Below are 22,401 nucleotides of genomic sequence, written 5' to 3' on the forward strand. Positions count from 1 at the left end.
TCGAGAAGCTTCCACAGGAAGAAGCAGCAAGGCGCAATTTGCCAAAACACGGATGTCAACACCGAGCTGCGGGGCTCAGTCCTCCACTCTACAGAAGCCTCCAGATGCAGAGCAGGAAGAGATGTACAACAACGCCGTCAAGCCCTTAAGAACCTCCCTCCTCCCGGCCCCCCGCGGCCGCGTATTTCCTAGACAGTCAGTGGGGCGAGGGACAAAGGCGCAGCCCGCGCGCCCCGGGGTCTCCGGGAAGCCCTCCGGCTCCGCCCGCCGCGCCGCGCCGCTCCCGGGGGCGGAAGGGGCGGGGCATCGGGGAGGAAACGCGGGCGGGGCCGGAAGTCGGGCCCCCGCCGGCCTCCGTGCGCCTGCGCGCCCGGCGCAGCCCGAGGCTGGGGGAGCTCCCGCCGGCTCCGGTCCTCGCCCCGCGTCCCCTCCCTCTGCCTCCTTCCCCGCCCCTCCCCACCTCCGCCCTCCTCCTCCACCGCTTCCCACCTCCGCCCACTTGACGCGATGACGCACGGCAGGTTTGCGGACGTGGCGGCGGCGCACGGCCCGGAAGGCGGAGACGTTGGCGGCGGTGGTGGCCGGGGACGCGGGACGGCCCCGGGCGGAGGCTCGGTCATGAGTCTGCCCGGGTCTGGAGCCGCGGCGGCGGACCTGGCAGCTGGCTCCCTGGTGCGTCCCCGCTGCTAACGGAGCAGGTAAAGATGGCGGCGAGAGGTCGCGGGGGGCGGGGGGCGGGGGGGGGGTCCGGCCCCCGCTGCGCTCTCGCGGGAGATGGCGCGGAGCCTGCGGCCGCAGGTGTAGCCGCGGCGGCCACACGGGGCTCGGCTCCCGGGGCGGGGTCGACCTTCGCGGCGCGGCCGCACCGAAGCCCCTCGTCACACTCTCGGGGAAACTGAGGCCCGGAGGAAGGACTCCTCCCACCTGCCGGATTCCCGGGTCGCCGCGTTTGGAACCTAAGCGCTTTCTTTTCCCCACACAACGTGTTGTTGATGCTGAATACACGGCGTGACATGAAAATCTGAGGTCATCTCGAGGAGTAGACAGAAATAAGGCCCCTAGGTGCGTGCAGTGGAGGAGGACGGGGGAGCGGGAAGTGAAGTCTTTAAAAACTGGATTGGCCCAGGCGGATGCAGCCCCTGTGATGGTATCGCGGTGCGGGGCCGCTCGCGCCCTGCGGCCCCTTTATTGCTCTCTGCTTAAGGGAAACCGAAGCGAAACACCCGGCAGCAGCCGCTGCAGATAACGAAGGTGTGTGGGAAGCCACTCTCAGTTCAGAGCGAGCTGATGGATGCTTTATTTAGCAACGTATCCATTGCGTAAGTTTTTGCGACTGCTTGGAAATCTAGGCAGCATGCAGGGTTGGTCCCCCCCCCCCTCAGTTTTCAGAAGAGAGAGTTCGTGCATTTTTTCCTACCTCTAAGAGAATTAAGACAGGTTGAAGAAAATCGAGCCCGATGACTTGAGTACTGTGCCCTTTGTAACCTGTGTGTGGTTGGCTTAGGTAATTACCTGCTTGCGCCGGAATCTAGCTTTTCCGCTTCGCTCGGAGGCGCAGCCAGTTTTTGGTTATTCAGAGAAAGGTACCCAGTTTGTGGGGCTCCGCTGCTTGCATTTGATTACACAGGAGCGTGAAGAGATGATGAGATGAAGTGCTAGCCTTTTAAGTATTATGTAGCGGTGCACCACGGAGAAAGTTTGATGCAAATGTGTAAAATGGCTTTTGGGCATTGCTCAGTGGATTTCAGCCACTCCAAGCCAGTTTGGTATTCTAAGAACGAATAATTAGGGAGACAGTCTAAAAGGGCAGCCTACGTGTGTCAGTATAACCACGTGCAAATTGCTGTATATTAGATGGCTCTTAAATTTTTAAAATCATAAAACCCCTCCTCTGAGAACAGGAAAACAAATATTAACCCCCTTTCCCCCCAGAAAAATGTACATGACTGTAAAGTTTTGCCTACGAATGCACAGGATTCACAGACATTTCCGACACTAAAAACACAAGATAGAAAAGACCTGGTTAAATAAGTGGAAATAAAACTATTACCCATTTTAGGTGAAGGGGAGATACTTTTTCAACTTCTTGAAAATTAAAAGTAAAGCATTGTGAATTACGGTATAACAAGTTGATAACAAGTTTAGTCTTTAAACTTGTTAGACTTGTCACTTAGAATTCCATGAAGGAATAGGTGTGATCAGGACTTAAAACTGCTTTAGAGATGTACAGTGTTGGTAACTTTCTTCAGTTTGGTGGCTGTGAATTTAGGAACCCCAGTTCACGGTAAGAGTACCCGAGGGGGTGCGGATGGGTGAAATAGTCTACTTAATAATTAGTTATTAGTTGTCTGTGTTACCCTCATAGAAATCCGTGGGTTTTAAAAGCAATCCAGTGTTACTGTAGAGCAGGATTAGAAACTGGTTTTCAGGGGTTGGAGTCAACAATCAATAAATTCAATGAATTAAATAGTTCGTTAATTATATATGTATGTGCCTACATGCAGAATGTAATCTGTTGTCATCCATATTACAAATTCAGACTTTTGAAGGGTGTTTGTTTTCTTTTTCACTTGGTATTTGTCTGTAGTATTTTCAACTGAACGAAGTCCTTTAAGACACCCTTTGGGCTTGCCTTCCATGACACATTGTTTTGATGCTTTCTTCCTCTTCTGAATAGCCTGTTCTATCTTCTTTGCAGGCTGATTTTCCTTCACTCACATACCAAATGTAGCAACTCTTCAAGGCTGTCTTCACCCCTTCTTATTCTATACTTTATTTAGGTAATCTCATCTATACCCACACAGCTTCAGTTTCTACCAATGCACATGAGCCAGGAAATTATATTTCTAACCCTTTCTGAATTTGACTCTATAGCCCACTTGGCTATTTGGTATTCTTTGGGGCTATATTAGAGGAATTTATGATTTATTGTTCAGCCTCTCCCCCCCCTCCAGCTTTTCTTCCAGTGTACGGTATTTTAGAGAATGGCATCACCATTTACTCAGTGATGCAAATCAGAAATCTTGGCATGATCCTTAATGTCTTACCTCTCTTCAGTCTAAGTCACAGTATGAAGTCTTAATTCATAATTAATTTGGACATTTTATGTCCAAAATGCCTTTCACTACTTGTCTACTTCTTTCCATCTTTCAAAACAATAACTGAAAGCAATCTAGGTCCTTTCTTATGTGAACAATTAATATGAAGCTAGCACTGGGAATGTGGAATTAGTTTTTATATGTTTTTGTTACATTTGTTTTTAATGAGAACCAGTTCAGCTTGATGAAGGGGAGTGGAGAGTGCCTGTGCCAGTAAGCAAAAAGTATTCATTGATGTATGCCTTTCCCTTAAGTCAGTGCTTGGTCTTAGAATGTCTTTTCTGAAATGGATGTAGTGACATAAAATTTGTTCAGTCTTTATGGACCATAAATTGAGTTGGACAAGGACTTTGATAGAGGTTGGTGAAAAGCTTCCAAGGAATAAGAATCCTTGGTTGAGGGCAAAATTATGACCTATATGAAGGCACATACTGTACTAATTATGAATACTGAAGTAAAAAAAAATACTGAAGTCATTGTGATGCAGGGAGGTAGGGAGGTAATAAAAAAGATATTTCAATCCCACAAGCACTTAAAATGCAGAACAAGCCAGGATATTCGGGTTCATTAAAGTGTTGTGTTTGTACATATAAAACATTCTTTGAGTCCATCAGAACTATAAATTGTAGTATATGATCACAGGTTTTTAATAATACAAAAATATTTCCTTAATTTTATTCATATTCAGAATAAAGGAGCTTAGCTTTTTAACCTTAAAAAAATAGCAATTTACTTTTGTGAAAATGTTTATCACCCCCATGTTTTGGGATAGTCTGTAAGAATGAATTACCTCTTCTTCCTGTACCATTGTCTCTGCTGTCAGATGTTAATTGCAGTTTAACATCTGTAAAACTTCAACCTAAATTTTTAAATAACTAAAATCATTCTTTTTTTAAAAAAGGGGTCCTGAATATAAGATTCTTGTAACTCAGTTAAATGGATGAGGCACATTCTAAAGTTTTTTCTGCCTTCTTTCCTCCTCAGATTTTGACATGGCAGGGAGACATCAGAACCGTAGTTTTCCTCTTCCAGGAGTTCATTCAAGTGGTCAAGTACATGCATTTGGAAATTGTACAGACAGTGATGTGTTGGAGGAGGATGCTGAAGTATATGAGCTTCGATCCAGAGGAAAAGAGAAAATCCGAAGAAGTACATCAAGAGATAGACTTGATGACATTATAGTATTAACAAAAGATATACAGGAAGGAGATACTTTAAATGCAATAGCCCTTCAGTACTGTTGTACGGTAAGTCTTAATTTGATTTTGGATAATGCCGTCCAAAATAATTTGTTCATTAGCACAAACAAATAAGTTTTGTGCTCTTTTATCTTGTTTTTCCCCTTTTTCCCATAGAAATCTGTATTATGTTGGTAGATGTTACTTTTTACATTTTTAAGTGATTACTGTAATTAAATTCTTGATTCTGTTTTCAGTATTGAAAAACACCTAATTGTGCTATCTCTCCTCCTTACTCAAGTTGTAAGAGAATATAGAAATACATAAGGAAAAGTTTTTCTCTTCCTCAGCTCCTGAAATGATACACTTTGGTGTGTTTCTTTTCATACCTTTTTTGTGCTGTATAAAAGTAAAATACGTATATATATAAGGTATTTCATTCCTTTTTTTGTGCTTTATAGAAGTAAAATACGTACATAAGTATAAATATTTACATATATTTAAACCACTTGGGGCATTGGTGATTTTGTTTTTAAAAATTGGTTTATTTTTATGTCTATTACTCTTCAAGTTGCCTTTTTCATTTCTTAGTATATCATGGACATCCCTTTATTGTCTTACAAATCTAACTTATGTTTTATGTAGCTATATAATATTGCATGGTATGAACGTATCATAATTATGAAGCTGTTCTATAACATAGTCGGGATTTTCTCCCATGTTTTGAATAGTGTGGTGAATATCATCACAGCTCTATCTTTAAAGGGTGGTACCTTTATTTTTGTGGAATAGATTCCCAAAAGTAGAATTGATAGATAGAAGGAAAGGTGTATTTTTATTTCAGTAACATTAAACCCATTTTATATATGTCATTATGTCCATCTTGCATCCTTAGCATGAAATCTTTTCACGTGAACACATTTATATGGAAATTGTTAGAATATTTTTTCAAACATTCTTTTCTCATACTTCCAGCAGAATTTTGAAATGTACATACTGTGTATCACCTTACACATTTTAAAGGAAGCTTAAATACTTTTTAATGATTTAAAGGATATAATTTCCAGAATGTTGTCAATATTGATATTTAAAAATATGACCGTTAGAAAACTCTTTAAATGTACTTTTAAAGAAAGAATTTATTTTAGAGTACATGAGTGGGGGGAGGGGCAGAGGGAGTAGGAGAGCGAGAACCTTCCAACAGACTCCCTGCCCAGTGGGAAACCAGACAAGGGGTCAACCTCATGACTCATGAGATCCTGACCTGAGCCAAAACCAAGAGTCAGATGCTCAACCCACCGAGCCACCCAGGCACCCTATATGCACTTTTTTAATAGCATGAAATTTTTATCATTCCTTTTTCTCCTTGATTAGTATTTTTATCCTCCCCCCCCCAGTCTTTCATGATGTGTTATATTTTTGTACTTGAAAGCCTTTTATTGGTTATCTGTCATAGTTCTCTGCAATAGAAACATATATTTATACATTTATTTATACAATAAATATGTAAATATTTACAATATATGTAAATTTAAATTGAATTTTTAAAAATTTCCTCTGGCCATGAAGTTTTGTGTATTATTTTTCTCTGAATAGGGTAATTATTGCAATTCAGCTGATCAAAACAGATATATATTTATTTAAAAATTTAATAAAATATTTTATTGGAATGCATTTCTTGATGAGGTAATAAGAGCTAGATTGGGGGGTTGCAACTTGTTCACATATAGCAACACTATTTATTATGAGGTCTTAGTATATCTGATTTCATTTTTTAGCATAAATAACCATGTGATACATGTTTGTAGAAAAGTTACAGAATGTGCTTTAGAAAGTAAATAAGTTATAGAAAATGTTTAAGAAAGTTGATAGAAAGTAATCAAGATTTAAAATTAGGGATAAGGCTAAAATTATCAAAGTGGAGGTCCAAGAGAAGAGTGTGGTCCAATAGCTTTATTAGAGAAAGACATAGGTTTTCCTTTAATGAACCTTTTAAATTATCTTAGAAGAATACAAGTTTGAAATGCCATCTCAATGATTAAAAATAGGTCATATTTCAAATGAGGTGAACAAGAAAAAGTATATAACTGTATGAGTATATAAAGAGAAAGGTATAGGAGAAAATAAGAACAACAGAGGAAATTTAATAGATTTCCACTCATTTTTCCAGAAATGAGTGGCATAGACTGATGGGAAGAAGCACTTTGTGTTACCTGAGGAAAAATTTGATCTGTGTAGTTAAGAACACCATTACAGAGTTTTAAAGAGTGCTGCAAAATGGTAGGGAAGCCTGCTGGCAAGTTGGAGGGGACCCAATGAGACGGTTAGTGGAATGATTCAAGTGAAGATTGATCAGGGCTTAGACTAAAATATGTGCAGTAAGTATAGAGAAATTTACAGAACATCATTTGGGGGTATTCCCAAGATGTTTTAGCTGGTTCCTCGTTGAAAATGAAGAATGATGAAAGGGCAGTTAGCTTACCATTAGAGAAAAGAAGGCACTATCCACAGTAGGGAAAATTGACATAACAGGGAGTTAAACAGTGCTCCCTTTTGCCAGGAGCTCAACCAGCGAAAATGGTGAACCTTACAAAAAGATTTCTCTATTTATTTTTTAAAGATTCTGTTTATTTGACAGCACGTGAGCACAAGCAAGGGGAGCAGCTGGGAGACAGAGAAGCAGGCTTCCCACTGGGCAGGGAGCCTGATGCAAGGCTTGATCTCAGGTTCCTGGGTTTATGATGCAAGCTGAAGGCAGATGCTTGCAACCTACTGAGCCACCCAGGCACTCCAGGATTTTTCACTTCAGAGTACTTAGTGCTGTATTCCACTTATAAGTACTCAGTATTAGACGTTACTAAACATAATGCCATATATGTCATAAACATATGTCATAAAACAGTGACAAGAGGACAAAGTTCAAGGTTGGAATCCTGAATGCAACAAGGAAGTCAGTATAAAAGAAAATAACAGGGATATTCAGAGTGAGAACCTAGGTAGACTACTAAAAGTTGGAAGCCTGGTTTAAAAACAATATGAAGCAGTTAATAGAATAGACAATATCAAACAAATGAACATTTAAAGAGAATGGGGTCAGACTTTGGGGTTTATCAAACGAATCTTTATTTGCTCTAAGAAAAAAAGTCTTGAGGTTGTAAATTTGAAAGCATCCTTTTTCCTTATTGTCTCATATAGTTACTCTGAATCCTCCCTCCATCCTCCTTCCACACGTACACTTCCAGGGAATTGATTTTTCCAACAGGAACTCTCATTCTTCAGGATGCCTGGGTGGCTCTGTAGTTGAGGCTGCCTTCTGCTCAGGGTGTGGTCCCAGGGTCCTGGGTTAGAGTCCCACATCCGGCTCCTTGTGGGGAGCCTGCTTCTCCCTTTGCCTATGTCTCCGTCTCTCGGGAATAAATAAATAATCTTTAAAAAAAAAACAAAAAACCAAAAAACCAGAAACGCTCTCATTCTTCAGTGGACTTTGTGATCAGGAATCTGCAGTTGATAGTTCATCATTCATTTCCTCCTAAAAGCCCTCTTCAGCCTCCTTGATTTTGCATCTTTTTTATTTTCCTGCTAGTAATATTTAATTATACGTAATATATTAAATATAAATACTAAATGTTAGAGTTATTACAACACACTATATATCACTATTCTAAATGTTCATACATTTTAATTTATTAATCTTTGCAAAACCCTATCTGGTAGATAGTGTTATTACGGTCATTTTACATACATGGAAATTGAATTGCAGAGAGGTTAAACAACTTGCCCCAGATCATATAGCTAGAAAGTTGTCAGAGCCATCCTTCAAACCCAGAGAGTCCATACTTCTAACTACTGTCATATTGGTTTCTTGGCCACTCTTTTTTTCTTTTTAATTTTATTTTAAAGTAATCTCCACATCCAGCTTGGGGCTCGAACTCCTGAGATCAGGAGTCACATGCTCTCCTGCTAAACCAGCCAGGCACCCCTTGGCCACTCTTTCTTAATCTCTGGTATGAATTCTCTTATTCAATATATCCCTCAAATGTTGACATTTCTCAGAGATGTTTTATATGTCACCTTTTTCTCCCAGTCTTCTTTGGTGAACTTGTCTACTTTTGTGGTTTCAATTACTATTTTTGCTGGCAATCCATAAATCTATATTTCTACCTGAGATCATTCTTCTAAATTTCAAACATCCTGTAACTGTCTGTTGGATAGCTCCCACTTGGATATTTCAATCACCTCAAAGTCAGCATATATAAAGTCTGCGTTTATTTTCTTTTCTCCCTCCAGAGTGTTCCATATCTCAGTAAATGGCATCATCCATTGAGTTGACCAAGCCAAAAAAGTTTTATCCTAGACTCACTTTGCCTTTCTGACATCAGTCAGGTGATAAATAATCAGGGCTTAGGTTAAGCCATTGATAGAAATCATGAATGGGACTAATCACTTAAAGATGGTGGGAGAGCCTACCATTATAATTGGTAATTGAGGAGCACTCCCATGATCTCCCTCTTGACAGTGGCTGGTGGATAGGATATACAGACAGGTTGAAGATTATATAATATATAGAAAAAGCTTAGAAAAAAATGACTGATCTTGGGGGTAATTGAATAATGCATGAACACTGAGAAGTTAGGGGAAATGTTATCAACACAAGTGAGGGAGATAAATTATAGTATCATTCCTGAGGTGCATGTTTTTTCAAACATTTTAACATCCTTGAAATTGGAATGGTGGCATCCTCATTATTTGGTGTTTTGGTTTTTTCCCCCCTAAGCAATATGTAAAATAATGGCACATCTTAGAGTTGATGGCATCTTAGTTTTGATAAAATACAGTAGTTTTAGTGTAAGTTGACATTTGCCTACACTTTTAATTGCCAGACTGGAAGAAAGAACATATTTGTAATCCTTCCTTCCTAGATGGTTTAAAAACAATAGAAAGTGTGATATTTGTGCATGATATACAAAGAGAAATATCAAATGATCCCACAACCTACTTAAATACCTACCATTAGTGCTAATAATACATGGGTGATAGTAAAAAGTAAGTAGTGATTTCCTAAGACTAGTAGATCAAAAGTGGTGTAGAACTGTTATCTACAAAATCTCTCTGGGTGTGATAATACTACTAATAATTAAGCTCCACTATTTTTTCCCTTCCAAAGTAACTAAGATAAATGACTATTGCTACCTCTATTTTGATGGAGAGTTCAGTTGAATGTTGCCTTTTTTTTTTTTTTTAACAGGTAGCAGATATCAAGAGGGTTAACAATCTCATCAGCGATCAAGACTTTTTTGCCCTTAGGTCTATCAAAATTCCAGTTAAAAAATTTAGTTCATTGACTGAAACACTTTATCCTCCAAAAGGAAGACAGGCTTCACGTCCTTCATCTGTTCAATATGTTCCAGAACAACAGGAAATTTTGCCACCTAATGATTCTCTTTCTTCCAGTGAGTCAGCTGATAACTTTTTAAAAGAAGTAGACCGAGACATAGAACAAATAGTAAAATGTACAGACACCAAAAAAGAGAATCTTAATGAGGTGGTATCTGCTTTAACAGCACAACAGATACGTTTTGAACCTGATAACAAAAACATTCAACGTAAGGATCCTTATTATGGAGCGGACTGGGGAATAGGGTGGTGGACAGCTGTAGTGATAATGTTGATAGTAGGTATAATAACGCCAGTATTTTATTTACTGTATTATGAAATTTTAGCGAAAGTGGATGTTAGTCACCATTCAACAATGGATTCTTCACATTTGCATTCAGGAGTGACACCTCCATCACAACAAAGAGAAATGGAAAATGGAATTGGTCCAACTAAAGGAATACCCTTTGGCCAACATGATCATAAACTATATAGTCAAGATTCTCAATCACCTGCTGCTCAACACAAGACATAGCAGTTAGCTCATAATAATAACATTGTTAATGATCATGTGTATCTGGAGTGTGGTGAATCAGTTATATTCAATAACCACTTTAAGGGCAGAAGTTAGGGAGATTGAAGATGCTTTTGTTTTTCGCCCTTTTGGGGGAGCCATTTACAAATTGAGTATAAAATTCTTACAGTTGCTAGTTGTTGATATTGAGAGTTGTGAATCCATGTATCTGTTGTATCAATGCTTAAAGCAGAAATGAATTTAAATATGGGTCTAGGAAGTTCTTAACTTGGAAAATGCATCATTTTTCTTATTCAAGGTTGGTTATGTTTAAGTTTTATTTTCCAAGGAATTATTTTTTGGCTTAAGTCCCCAAAATAATGTATTCTAGTTAAGAAGTTGCCGTTTGGTCACTAGAACACTGGATTGGGTCAAGACCTAAAAGTATTCTTTGTCTCTTAAAGCTCACTGCCTCTGCTTCTGTTTTTTAAGTGATTATATTTGCCTCTGTTATTTGAAAGCACTTTTGTAATTCTTTAATGAAAAGTGTTAGACGAATTAGCATTATTTAGGAAATAAATCCTTACATACTGTGATAAGTTGTTGCTGTGTTACATGCAGTAACATGCCTTAATTACATTTAATGCCTTATGATAATTGCTTTACGTAAGCTAATACAATTTTTAGAATTAAAATTAAGTATTGAATTAAAATTAAGTATTATTTCATATGGTCCAACAGGATTCATAACATATGCTGTGTAAGTTCGTCTCCACCTTCACTATCAAGCACAACAGTATAAGTTTATTAAAACAGATTTTCATGGGCTGCCTCAGGTCTGTTGCAGAAAATGATTAATAAGCAAAAGCAAAGGTGAAAGAGCCCTTTTGCATTAACAGTAACAAATTATTTCTTGATCCGTTAACCTGGTTTTCAAAGAGAAAATGTCCAACTTAGACCTTTTTTTCCCCTCTGAACTGTAGCATTAATTTGGGGAACAGAGGCCAGAGGTGTGTGGATCAATTGAAAGGGCTTGATAGTGCTACTTCTTAAGATTTGCGGGGATCAGACATAGTTTGGCTAACTAAGCATCATTTGCCTACTGATTTCCATCATTTAGTTTTATAAAGTATGTGTTTTAAAAATGTTAACCAAAATGATTCATTAGAAGAAAGATTTGGTGGAGTCTGAATTGTCTGTTTTGTGTATAATAAAGTATGTATCTTAAGTTATATAATACCACCTCATTTTCTGGGCATTATTTCCTAATTTTTAATGTTTCAGGTTTTGACCAGTCATTTTATATTTGCAACTCCAATATTGATTTTTAAAAAGGGGGAGGAGTGAATAAGTATGGTAAATGAGGTTTTCATGTACTTTCAGGAGGAAAGTATCATAAAAAGACAGGACAAAGAAGTCAAGAATTAAAGCCCTTGCATGTATTAGAGGACCTTAGACAATTAATGAAAAATGTTAATATAGAAGTTGTAGCAAAATCATTTTTTGAGTAACTCTTTTAATTTGGAATTTAAAAAATTATTTTAATGTGCCTTGGTTTCTTAAAAAAAATGTATGATCTTTCTAATCTATGCTCAGTGTTACCTTGGTCAGTTTACATTGTATTTATTACACTTGCCGAAAAATCAAGTTTTAGGGAAGAAAAATGGATTATTTTAGGGTAGAATTTAGAACTTTGTTTACATCAAATTGATGAAAACACAGAGTCAGTAATTCCTTTTTGCTAGTGCTACTTTGAAATTGTGATAGGTCTGATTTCCAAAGTAAGTGACTTAAAGTGGTGAAGTGTACTATGTACTTGATTTAAAACCATTTCTGTCTTGCAGTGTCTGTTCCTTGAAGGAAATTTAACATATCCTTATGACACAATCAGGCAGTTTCCCTTCTCTATATCTTTGAATTCTTTATAATTCTATATGTCATATATATAGAATTTTAGAATTTAATCTTTAAGGGTCATTTAAAAATTTTCCTAAGCATTTAATAGTTCTAGAATAATTTTAGCTTTTAAAAACGACTCGTATACATCAAAATTTATAGCAAATACAGATGACTTGGTAAAACTTAATAAGTTATTATTTGATATTGTGGGTTTTAATTGTGTTGAAACCCTTATTTGAATTTACTTGGACACTTTACATTAGAAGGTATGTATGTTATATATATCCTAACAAATCGTTCTGTTTGGTTTGTTTAAAAAATTGGAGTTGTAAATGAAGAAAAATCTATTTTTAGGACAGATTATTATTTCTCTTAAACCTGGGTATAAATGGTTAAGATTGTTTTGAACTGTTGAATGCTGTTTAAAGTTTTTGCCATCCTACTCCTAGAAAAGTATGGAATTCGTTTTTCAAGACAGATTAAAAGATTATACAGTCTGCTGGCCGTATTAGAATTAGAAAGAAGATATTAAATGAACTTTTCCAAAGGACTTTGTTTTTTAAAGCTTTTCTTTTTCTGTACTCACTTGTTCAGCAAGAATTCTTTAAATGAACCACTACTTAGTAATTAGTTCTTTTTAAGGTATCTGTTTCTAAAATTACCTATATGGGAGTATGAAGGGTGTTTCAGAAATATCATGAAGCCAGGATCCAGTCAAAGCATTACAGGGTAAATGTGGAGGTTTTAGAAATCTGTATTTAAATGGTGCATTATGATGAGTATCATTCTTATTTTGAATTACAACATCGTTGCTCAGGAAATCAGTATTTTTCTTCCAAGTATGTGCATATTGCACTGTTAGATAATAGAAATATCTGAATGCTTTATTTAATTCTTTTTATGTATGCAAATACTATAAATCTTTTGTATGATGTATTTTATACAAATCAAAATGCAATTGTAGAACATTATTAGCATGTACATCTGTAAAACTGGTTTTTAAAACTTTCTGCCCCTTATTTTTCATATTTTAAAAGATATGCAAATATAATAAAGTTTCTATTTTATTATTCAGTCTAAAATGGAAGCTGGTGAATTTAATTGAATAAAAGCAAACATGTTTTCTTTTCTAAAAACTATTTTATGTAGAGATACTGTGTAAGGTAAATAGAATTCCCCCTTGTCATACAGAAATAAAGTCCACTGGATTATTTATAGGACACAGATGAAGACAGATTTCAGATTGATATTCTTTGGATGTTCTTCGATATCAGGGAAGACTTTATGAGGCTTGGTTCATGGCTGCTTAGCAAGTTGTGGGTCGGGCATTTAACAAAATGCTCTATATGTAAATTTTATCATGAAACAACCTTTCCACTTCAAGGATACTTTTTTAAATTACCAGCAGCAAAAGTAATTGAAAAAGTTGTTTGAAGTTTTATTTATTGGAGGAATTTGTGATGTAATCCTTTTTCCCCTTAAAATTGTATTTAAACTCCTATTTTAATAAAAAGCTTTTACTAACTCCAGAGGCTTTAAGCATATTAAGGCAAAGCCATTGACACTACATTTGAATGTGGTAGGAATGGAAAGGTTAACAAGATCCTCTAAATTTCTTTGCATTCTCTTGTATCCACTGTAAGTCTGTGATACTAATGATCACACTAATATTATACTTCTGCCAAATCTCTTTATTTGTAAACACGACTTTAATCACCTAGAGTTTTCTTTTGTGGGTGGTTTATTCAAGAGTATTTGGTAACTGTCATACTTGCTCAATAAATAGTTATTAGGTAAAATTACTTTTCTCAAGCGTATTTAAGGAGGTTCAAAATAATGTTTGTATAAAACAAAAGGACACAACTTTGTTTTGTAAGAATTTAATGTGTAAACAGAAAAATAAGCAACAAAACAATTTTGCCTGTTAATATAGCAATTTTAAAGACACTTCGCCAACAAGTACTTTTTTATATACAGGAGGCTATCTCTGCATTAAAGTTTACCTTCTTGTGGAATAACTAACTTCACAGTCTCTGAGATTTTAAGCCAGAAAGACAAGATTCATACTGGTAAAGCAACCTTTAAATACTCCCTGTCTTCACCGTTTAGCCTACTTTAAACTTATAAAAAAGATCTTCCAAAGAGGGAAGACCCTGCACTTAAGGCAGATGGCTGGGGCCTCCTGGGAGCAAGTCCTTGCCCAAATGGGTTGTCTTACCATCTGCTGGACTAACACTGGAGGCAAAATTGAGAGCTAGGAATAAAAATACCTAGATCTTTAGTGCATTTGACCAATTCACAGGGTTATCTGCAGATTTATATTAAAGCAAGTCAACAGAGCCGTTGAAATCAGGTTTGTATAAATTAAATGGTATTAGACTAAAGAGGTAAGAGACTAAAACATCAATGTCTTACTTTACAATCCTAAGTGATGTAATTTGCCCATCACAACTAGAAACTTGATTTGAGTTTCTCCTTTTAAGTCCAGCAGATTGCTGTTTTAACATGGACTTTTTATGTTTTCCATTTAAAATATTTAAAATTCCCCAGAAGCTTACTTCAACAGGTAACGCACATATGATTGATATAGCACTGAACTAACAATGGTCTTCACACCCACCTTGAATTATCTGAGGAGGTATTAAAATTGAAAGTGATGTTTTTCCTGAGAAAGTCATGTTACAAAATGGTCCAAGACAATATAAATTTTCTTCAGTCCTCCCCTCCAGAATATAAGATGGGAAAATCAGGTTATAATATATTTTGTGAGGAAAACATGTTAGTTTTCCAAAAGTTTGTTTTCAGTCACTTACAAGGCCACATCTTTTTTAGAGGGCAAGAACCAAACTAAGCGATCATTTCTGTTAAGGTATCAATGAATACACATGGCAAATTTTGTTTAGTGTGTAAGCAATTTTTATAGGAAATAGTTTACAGGTGGGGAAACTAAGGCACAGAAAACTTAACCAAGCTCATTTTCAAGTTGAGACTAATAGTAAAGGTAGAAATAGAATCTACCGCTTTGATTCTCAAGATTAGAGGGTGATGGGTAGTATCTTCCTAAAGGGGAAAAATTATTTTCTTTATTCTTTTTGGAAAGTAATACTAATAAATCATTAAAAAATATATAATACAAATTCCACTGAAAATCTTTGGCAATTGTGTGTCTTTGGAGGCTGGGGGTCTTAGGTATTTTCCCTGCCAAAACATAAGGCAAGGGAGCCAGTTTTTAATTGAAACAAGAAAAATTAATCTTAATTTTAAAATGACCTGAGTTGCATTTTGCATTGTTATATAAATCGGCTGGATAACTAGGAGTCCTGGTGAAATTTAGTAATAGCAACTACACCTCACAGATTTCAAACATGTGCATTCTGCGGTGAGATTTATATGACTAGCACTTTCTCTACACTTTGGTAAAATACAAATAAGATATCTTAATTTTTCATAAGCCCAACTATTCAAAGATATCAAACTTATAGTGGGATGATTAATCAATATATGGTACTGAGTTGGCTCCAAATTCAAGTATTTGTTAATATTCATCCCAGGTTTTTGTTAAGGGCTGAGATGTGAGCTGGGAAACCCATACCATTCAGATCAGCATTTTCCTGTGTGTGTCTGTTTTTGATCACAAAACTTCCACTCTCATAAAATGTGCAATTGTTAAGAGCTCAGGTTTCTGTAGTCCTAATGCAGCACAGAACGTACCCATGCAAAAGTAAAAGAAAATTAGCTTCAAGTTTCTTTGTTTTTAAAGTGCTCTCTGTGCAGTATGAAGTCAACTTTCAGATGACAGAAATCCACTATGATGACTAGTAACAGTTTTACAACAGATCGAGTTCAACAAGAATAATTTGTCCAAATGTGAATACACAGATTAAAAGATGCAAAAACTCTAGGCACATTGAAATCGAAATGATACCAAAAAAATCCATCTGAATACATAAGATGACAGAGGTGTTGAAAAGGAATGGGACAGTATCAGAGACTAATGGGTAAGATAACCAGTATGTAAACTCTAAGTGGTTCTGAGTATTTTGACAGCAAATATTTGTCCAACAAAACAAGAACAAAAATATCAGAAATAGAAAACAAGGCTGTCCAAATGTTCAGAAGTGGTATCAGAAAGATATTTTTGGAGAAATTTCATAGCTTAATAGGTTGCTTCATCCATGTTGTCGTCACTGTCTGCACCAAAATCATCTCCATCTTCAAAGTATGAATTAATGTAGTCATTTTCCTAAGTGAAATGATATATTATTCTTCAGTAAACATTAAAATGAATGAGTAGTAAGATAATTATTAAAAAATATAAGGTAGGCGATCCCTTTAAGTTTATCAATATCAAGTCTGGGTAATAAAACAGACCTTAAAAAGTCTCTATTTCGTGCTTAAAAAAAAACATTAGTTTTCACTCCCATCCACCTGTGCTGCTTGCCACAAGGCCATTACCTCCTACTGTTTTTAGGCACCAACTAGTTAAGAGAAAATGCAGGAATTTCCGTTACACTTTAGTAGAATAGACACCTGGAATTCCTTACACCTTAGTAGGATGGCACATGGGGTTTAGTTAGCTAAACCACTAAACACTCCAAACAAATGTACAGACGCTCAAGAAACAGCCAATTTATGTTAACGTTCATTAAACTACACCAGAAAGGAGGTTTTCAATTAGGCCATGTAACTGAACTCGAGTACAGGGATTTTTGCTTCCTATCACAAAACAGGCTTCCAGACACCAAATCAAACCTAGAAAATGCCATATTCCATCGAGGGCCCCACAGTTTCCTTGAGGTTAAGAAGAACTAAGCACCTGGGAACAACTTAATTATTAAGATTGGGGAAGACTTATCCATGTAAATGATTCCTTCCTGATATTTCTGTGCTTTCTGTCAAAAATTCAAAAATCCATTTTGGATGTGGATTAGAAATTTAAAACCAACTGCAGTGTATGGGCTGTATTTGGATTTTGATTGGAATGAAAATTACCTTTTTTCAGACAAAAATTCATCATCTTAGGTGTAATAATGATAGTGTGATGTTGTTAAAGAGCCCTAATTTTTTAATACACACTGAAATATTTATGGATGAAATGATACAATGTCTAGGATTTGCTTTTTATAATAATCCAAGGTGGATGGGGAATGGAAGTGAGAGTGGATTGGGTGAATGAATGAGTGGTTGAAAGACTGGCTATAAATTGATGATTGTTAAAGCTGGGTGATAAAGTCTATGTTTTTTTTATTTTACTCATCACTAGATTTTTATTCATCATTGAAATCTGCCATAAAAAAATTAATCTCTACATCTCTGCTCTCTATAGCAGGAATTATGATAGAGTAAGAAATAGAGACTATTCTGAAAAGGTCATCTGGATATCAGCTTTTTTAGTATCTGCATGGTGGGATTTTTTAATATATAAATTTATATAAATAATGCAAGATATATTATTCAGATGTAGATTTCATTACTTTGTCTTCCCTAAACACTGTAAGTTTCTGTATCCAGTAAGTTTCCATAGCATCTCTAGGAAGATGGCGTGGTTTCTCTGGTGCCGAGAAATCCAGTAACATCTAGAAGCCTGGCTGTAGCCTGGAGCTAGTGTACAGAGGAGGGGTGGCATGGCTGAGAGTTCAAATGAGATCATCTTGTAAATGAGATTGGAAGGTTACCTCACTATTCCAAATCAAGCATATACAACTTATGCTTCAGATGTGAGCACCTCCAAGTATGTTCAGTCATTCACCTTAGGTAATTTCATGATGTTAATAATCTTGATGCAGGTACAAAGTGAGAACTTCTTGAAACTGATGGCTTAAATGGTTCTTGGCTTTCATTTGAACCCTTGCTTTTTTCTTTAATTACATTATTCAAAAGACCGAAGAAAGAAAAAGTCTGCATTTCTCTCATTTTACATAGAGGTGTTACATAGATAATTTGTTCCATTTACTCTTCAAAAATAATGCTTATCAAATTCTCAATATGTCCAGTAAGTTAGTTAATATGAATTTTTCATTAATTGCTAAAAAGGGCCAAGATGATTTTAAATCTAGAAAGTCTTTAACTGAGCTTCCCTCTCCATCTCTCACCCAGCCTCATACCCAAAACCTATATCCTTTATTAAAGTGGAAAGGTTTTGTTTGTTTGTTTTGAATGAAATACATTTATATAAACTGTGCTTAGTACTCTGCTAAAGCCTAACATGGAATTCTGAAATTACTAGACCTCAAGCAGACTTTATAAACAGAGCATTCCAAAAGCCAGTCTTGTCTAGAAAACAGGCCACTACCTACTCAAAGACAATAGCATGGCACAACCCCTAAGACCAGTTGGGACAACCAAAAATGTTTCCAGATATTACCAAATATACCTTGGTTGAGAATCACTGGTTCATAGCAACAAGCTTTCAAGCATGATTTAACCATGGCTCCTTCCAATCCAAGCAACCAAGGTTTCTAATATACAAATATTTGATAAAATCACTCCACTGCTTTAAACCCTTCAAAGGCTCCAAAGGCTCCTCATAGCCCGCAGGATAAAGTCCTATTGCTCAGCCTGGTATTTAAGATCCTGTATTTGTCTCTTCCGCTTCACATCTCCACATACTCCCACTTGGACTCTCTAGTCCAGCCACATTGACTTACCTGGTCCACACTGTTAGGCTACACTCTCATCACCTGCAAAACTTCTCCGTGCTCTTTCCTCTATCTGCAAGTCTCTTCCCATCCATTTCTCATCTTGATCTGATTAAGTCTTCAGACTGTCTTCTGTGAGATATCTTTTTCATATCACTAAAACGGAGCTTGGTGCCCCTCTTACGTACCCCTATGGCATCCTCTACTATATTACACTATAGCATTATTCAATGTATTGTAAGGGTCTCCTTTCTGGTATGTCTCCTCACTATACCCATATCCCTGATGAGAGAACTGTATCTATCTTGATATTTCCCTTGCCTAGTACAATTCCAAGCATACGCTTGGTGTACAATTATTATACGGTGAATGAAGAAAAATGAGGACTAATAGGTGTATATACAGGGCAACTGAAATTTTGGCTAGGGATGCAGTCAGGGAGATTGCAGAGAGAAAAGGAAATCCAAGCAAAGAAGTCTGAAGAATACTGACATTTAAAGATTAGAAAGAGAAGAACTCAAAAGAGACCATGAAAAAGTACCAGAAATAGGAGAAAAACAAGAAGTGTTGTGTCACAAAAAGCAAGAAAAGGAACAATGTTTGCCTATGTCTTGGCATGCAGCACAATGCCTGGCATATAGTTGATGCCATAATTGCCTTAAACTGTTGAATTTAAATAAAGGAAATAATATTTTAATAATGAAGTTGTGAGCAGTGTTAAATGTTGCAGAAAAGTGAAATAAGGACTAAAATTTGTCTATTGGTGAACTTGGTGGCAATAATTTCAATGGCATGTACATGGAAATCACATTAAAAAGAACTAAATGGAGGAGGGTAGGGAGGAGTGAGCAAGTGAAGCCAGCTAAGCGGCTTTCCAGGAGATACCAGGACACCTGGAAGAGAATGTGGGCAACATACTTTATAATGAAAGATGAACATATTTTAATGCATGAATGGAAGCAGTAAGTAGTAGGTAAAAACCCTGAAAATATGAAAAAAGGAAGGGATATAAGGATTATAGATCCCCCAAAGGCCAGACAATTAGCTCCAAATAAAATGAAGGCTACTTCTTCCACTGAAAACGAAGGGGGAGGAAGAAAGACATTTAGTTTGAAGGCAGATGACATGAAATTAGGGGAGTTCCTTCTATATGGCTTCATTTTCTGTATGAAGGTATTATCTACTAAGAAAGGCAGTCAAGGAGAGGGATTACGAAGAAAAGGGATGATCTAAACTGATGTAGACAAATGACTTGATAAGAGAAACAGAGAAACCAGCATGTGAGCCAGCCAACAGTGGCTAGTGAGTATTGTTTTTGTGGCATCAGTTTCTGTGACTCCTCAGAAAAGTTCAATAGGTGGTTTGGAGGGGAGACAGTGGAATTGATCAAAGGTTACCTTGTTCTCAAGGATGTGCTGAGAGGACAAGGGATGAGAGTAATGGCAAGGAAGCACTTAAGGGTGAGCAAGGGTCTAGGCCCCTTAGGGAAGGAAATTGAGACAGGGAACTAGTAAAGAGGAAATAGAGAATCAGAGGTCTGGCAGTCTCAATCACATCAGAGTGCAGGGATAAAAAAGTGAATGATCTGGAAAGAAAGTTGGAGACAATAAGACATGTTTAGTTTTAAAATGTTTAAAACTTATCTGGAAGAATAAAGAATACTCAGGAAAATTCTCCCTAGAAACATTAACAAATAATCAGAAGCTTCTGTTAATTGGAACAGCAGAGTGATAGTTCAAAAATCAGGTCCCAGAAATATATCTAAATAGAAGTGGGAAATCTAATAGCTGATACAGGGGAATTTCAAATCAATGAAGAAAGCAATTTATTTAATAAATGAGGTTAGCAGCTGGCTAGCCATTTGGAAATAGATAAAAATGGATCTGTACCTCTCCCTTTACACTAATGTAAATTCTAAAACAAACCAAATTTAATGTAAATGAATAATAACGATTTCATAGTTATAGCAGTTTCAGGTAAAGTAAAGATTCATTGTCCTGTGAGAGGCTAAAATGGAGTGAAGACAAAGTTCACTGCCATGGAGAAGAAAGGAGAAAGAAACTAGGGTTACTGCATGAGGTATCTACTAAGTCCCAAAGATGCTGTGACCAACAAAGTTACCCTGCTCAAAAATATCCTTATTTGCTCTAGCTTATTTTGAAATGCACCATGCATGTTTCTAGAAGTTAGAAATCCCAAATCCAAACTACTAAGTCCTAACTCAGTCAAATACTTGAGGTTAGATCATAACTGTTCTCTGGCAGGGTCCATATGAACTTTGGGGCTTGAAACATGATGATATTCCAAGGATTTCCTCTTCACACCCTAAATGACTAAGTCCTTAATTACAGTAATGGCATATTTAAATTTTTATGTAGATAAATCTTAAAATAATCTATCAATTTGTTTCACTTATGGACTTCCACTTAGGGTTGCCTATCAACTTATTCTCACTTCCTATATTCAGTTTGGTATCATTATTTCAATGCTATAATAATTCTCTTGAACTAAGGAACTGATACCAGGGATAATAACATATCCTTCATTGCCATTGACTTGGTTTTGGTTTGTTAATTTAATTATATAACATATATCCAATTCCTTATTAGATAATCCGTAAACTTTGTAACTTTGTTACCCACCCCAAATAAACCATTACCTCTTCTTGCTCTTCTTCATCATATTCCTCTTGTTCTGCAGCATCATCGTCCTCCTCCTCATCACCTTCTTTACTTTTCTCTTTGCTTCCTTCTTTCTCTTCATTTTCCTCATCTGATTTTTCACCATCACCTCTCTTTTCCAATTCCTGGTATAAATGAACTTCATTAATTTAAATGGAAACCACTACACTTTGACCTCCCTGCTTAGCCTCAAGAAAACAGTTACCTATAACCTTATTCTAATCCTCCAGACCACTACCTAGGAAACTGTGAATTCACTCAAGAAAGGAGGAACTCTCTGTCCTGTCATTATACTAGTATTTTCATTGATTTTGTTACTTTATAATTAGGTCTCAGGTATTGTTGGGTATCGGCTCTAAGCACAATGACTTATTTTTATGGTTTCTATCCTACCTTCTTCTAAAATGTTGATTTAGTTTATAGAGAGAAACTTTCAGAATGCTACTTTGTTATCTTTTCAATATGAAAGGAGAAAAGAAAATATAACGGTAACATTTCAAAAATATCTACATTTTAAAATTTTATTTATTTATTTATTTATTTATTTATTTATTTATTTATTTATTTACTAACTTCTATGCCCATCCTGGGACTTGAACTCACAACCCTAATATCCAGAGTCCCATGCTCTACCAACTGAGCCTGCCAGGTGCTCCTGCTCCTATGTTTTAGTTTATAAGAGAGAGAATTTTTTTTTAAAGATTTTATTTATTTATTCATGAGAGATATATACAGAGAGAGAGAGAGAGAGGCAGAGACACAGGTAGAGGGAGAAGCAGGATCCCCACAAGGAGCCCGATATGGGACTTGATCCTTGGACCCCAGGATCACAACCTGAGAGCCAAAGGCAGATGCTCAACCACTGAGCCGCCCAGGTGCCCCAAAGAGAGATCATTTAAAACAATTAATACATAATCATTTGGTGTGGATTATCCTGCTTGCAGATTATCCCCATCTTTCTCTCTGTTCTCCTTCATTATTTACTTATTTCCAGGAATTTTTACTTCTTAACATATCTGG

General features: G+C 36.7%; 2 protein-coding genes across 8 annotated transcripts in view; one reads left to right on the top strand and one right to left on the bottom strand.

Moving 5' to 3' along the window:
* The first annotated feature begins 313 nt into the window (after positions 1-313).
* LYSMD3 (LysM domain containing 3) lies at positions 314-13,144 on the top strand. 2 transcript variants are annotated; one of them, XM_072792119.1, is made up of 3 exons: positions 314-698; positions 4,083-4,345; positions 9,522-13,144. In XM_072792119.1, the coding sequence occupies exons 2-3, from the start codon at positions 4,091-4,093 to the stop codon at positions 10,182-10,184; spliced, it is 918 nt and encodes a 305-aa protein (XP_072648220.1). In that variant the 5' UTR covers positions 314-698; positions 4,083-4,090; the 3' UTR covers positions 10,185-13,144. The 2 variants fall into 2 exon arrangements, with proteins under 2 accessions (XP_072648220.1, XP_072648217.1); XM_072792116.1 differs by lacking the exon at positions 314-698 and adding an exon at positions 819-1,319.
* POLR3G (RNA polymerase III subunit G) overlaps positions 12,541-22,401 on the bottom strand; it is a 104,150-nt gene continuing 94,289 nt past the window's right edge. For all 6 annotated transcript variants that reach the window (XM_072792160.1, XM_072792181.1, XM_072792177.1 and 3 more), the window contains 2 exons: positions 21,360-21,506; positions 12,541-16,305 (listed from right to left, as the gene is read on the bottom strand). In XM_072792160.1, the coding sequence (XP_072648261.1) occupies positions 16,219-16,305; positions 21,360-21,506 (234 nt within the window). In that variant the 3' untranslated portion in view covers positions 12,541-16,218. The remainder of the gene's footprint in view (positions 16,306-21,359; positions 21,507-22,401) is intronic.

The sequence above is a fragment of the Canis lupus genome, chromosome 2, assembly GCF_048164855.1.
Source record: "Canis lupus baileyi chromosome 2, mCanLup2.hap1, whole genome shotgun sequence".
NCBI lineage: Eukaryota > Metazoa > Chordata > Mammalia > Carnivora > Canidae > Canis > Canis lupus.

Excerpts from the sequence above, each read along its gene's own strand:
- LYSMD3 (XM_072792116.1), top strand. The coding sequence starts at position 1,292 with ATGCTTTATTTAGCAACGTATCCATTGC. Across the intron at positions 1,320-4,082 it reads TTTAGCAACGTATCCATTGC|ATTTTGACATGGCAGGGAGA; the intron begins GTAAGTTTTTGC and ends TTTCCTCCTCAG. Across the intron at positions 4,346-9,521 it reads CCCTTCAGTACTGTTGTACG|GTAGCAGATATCAAGAGGGT; the intron begins GTAAGTCTTAAT and ends TTTTTTTAACAG.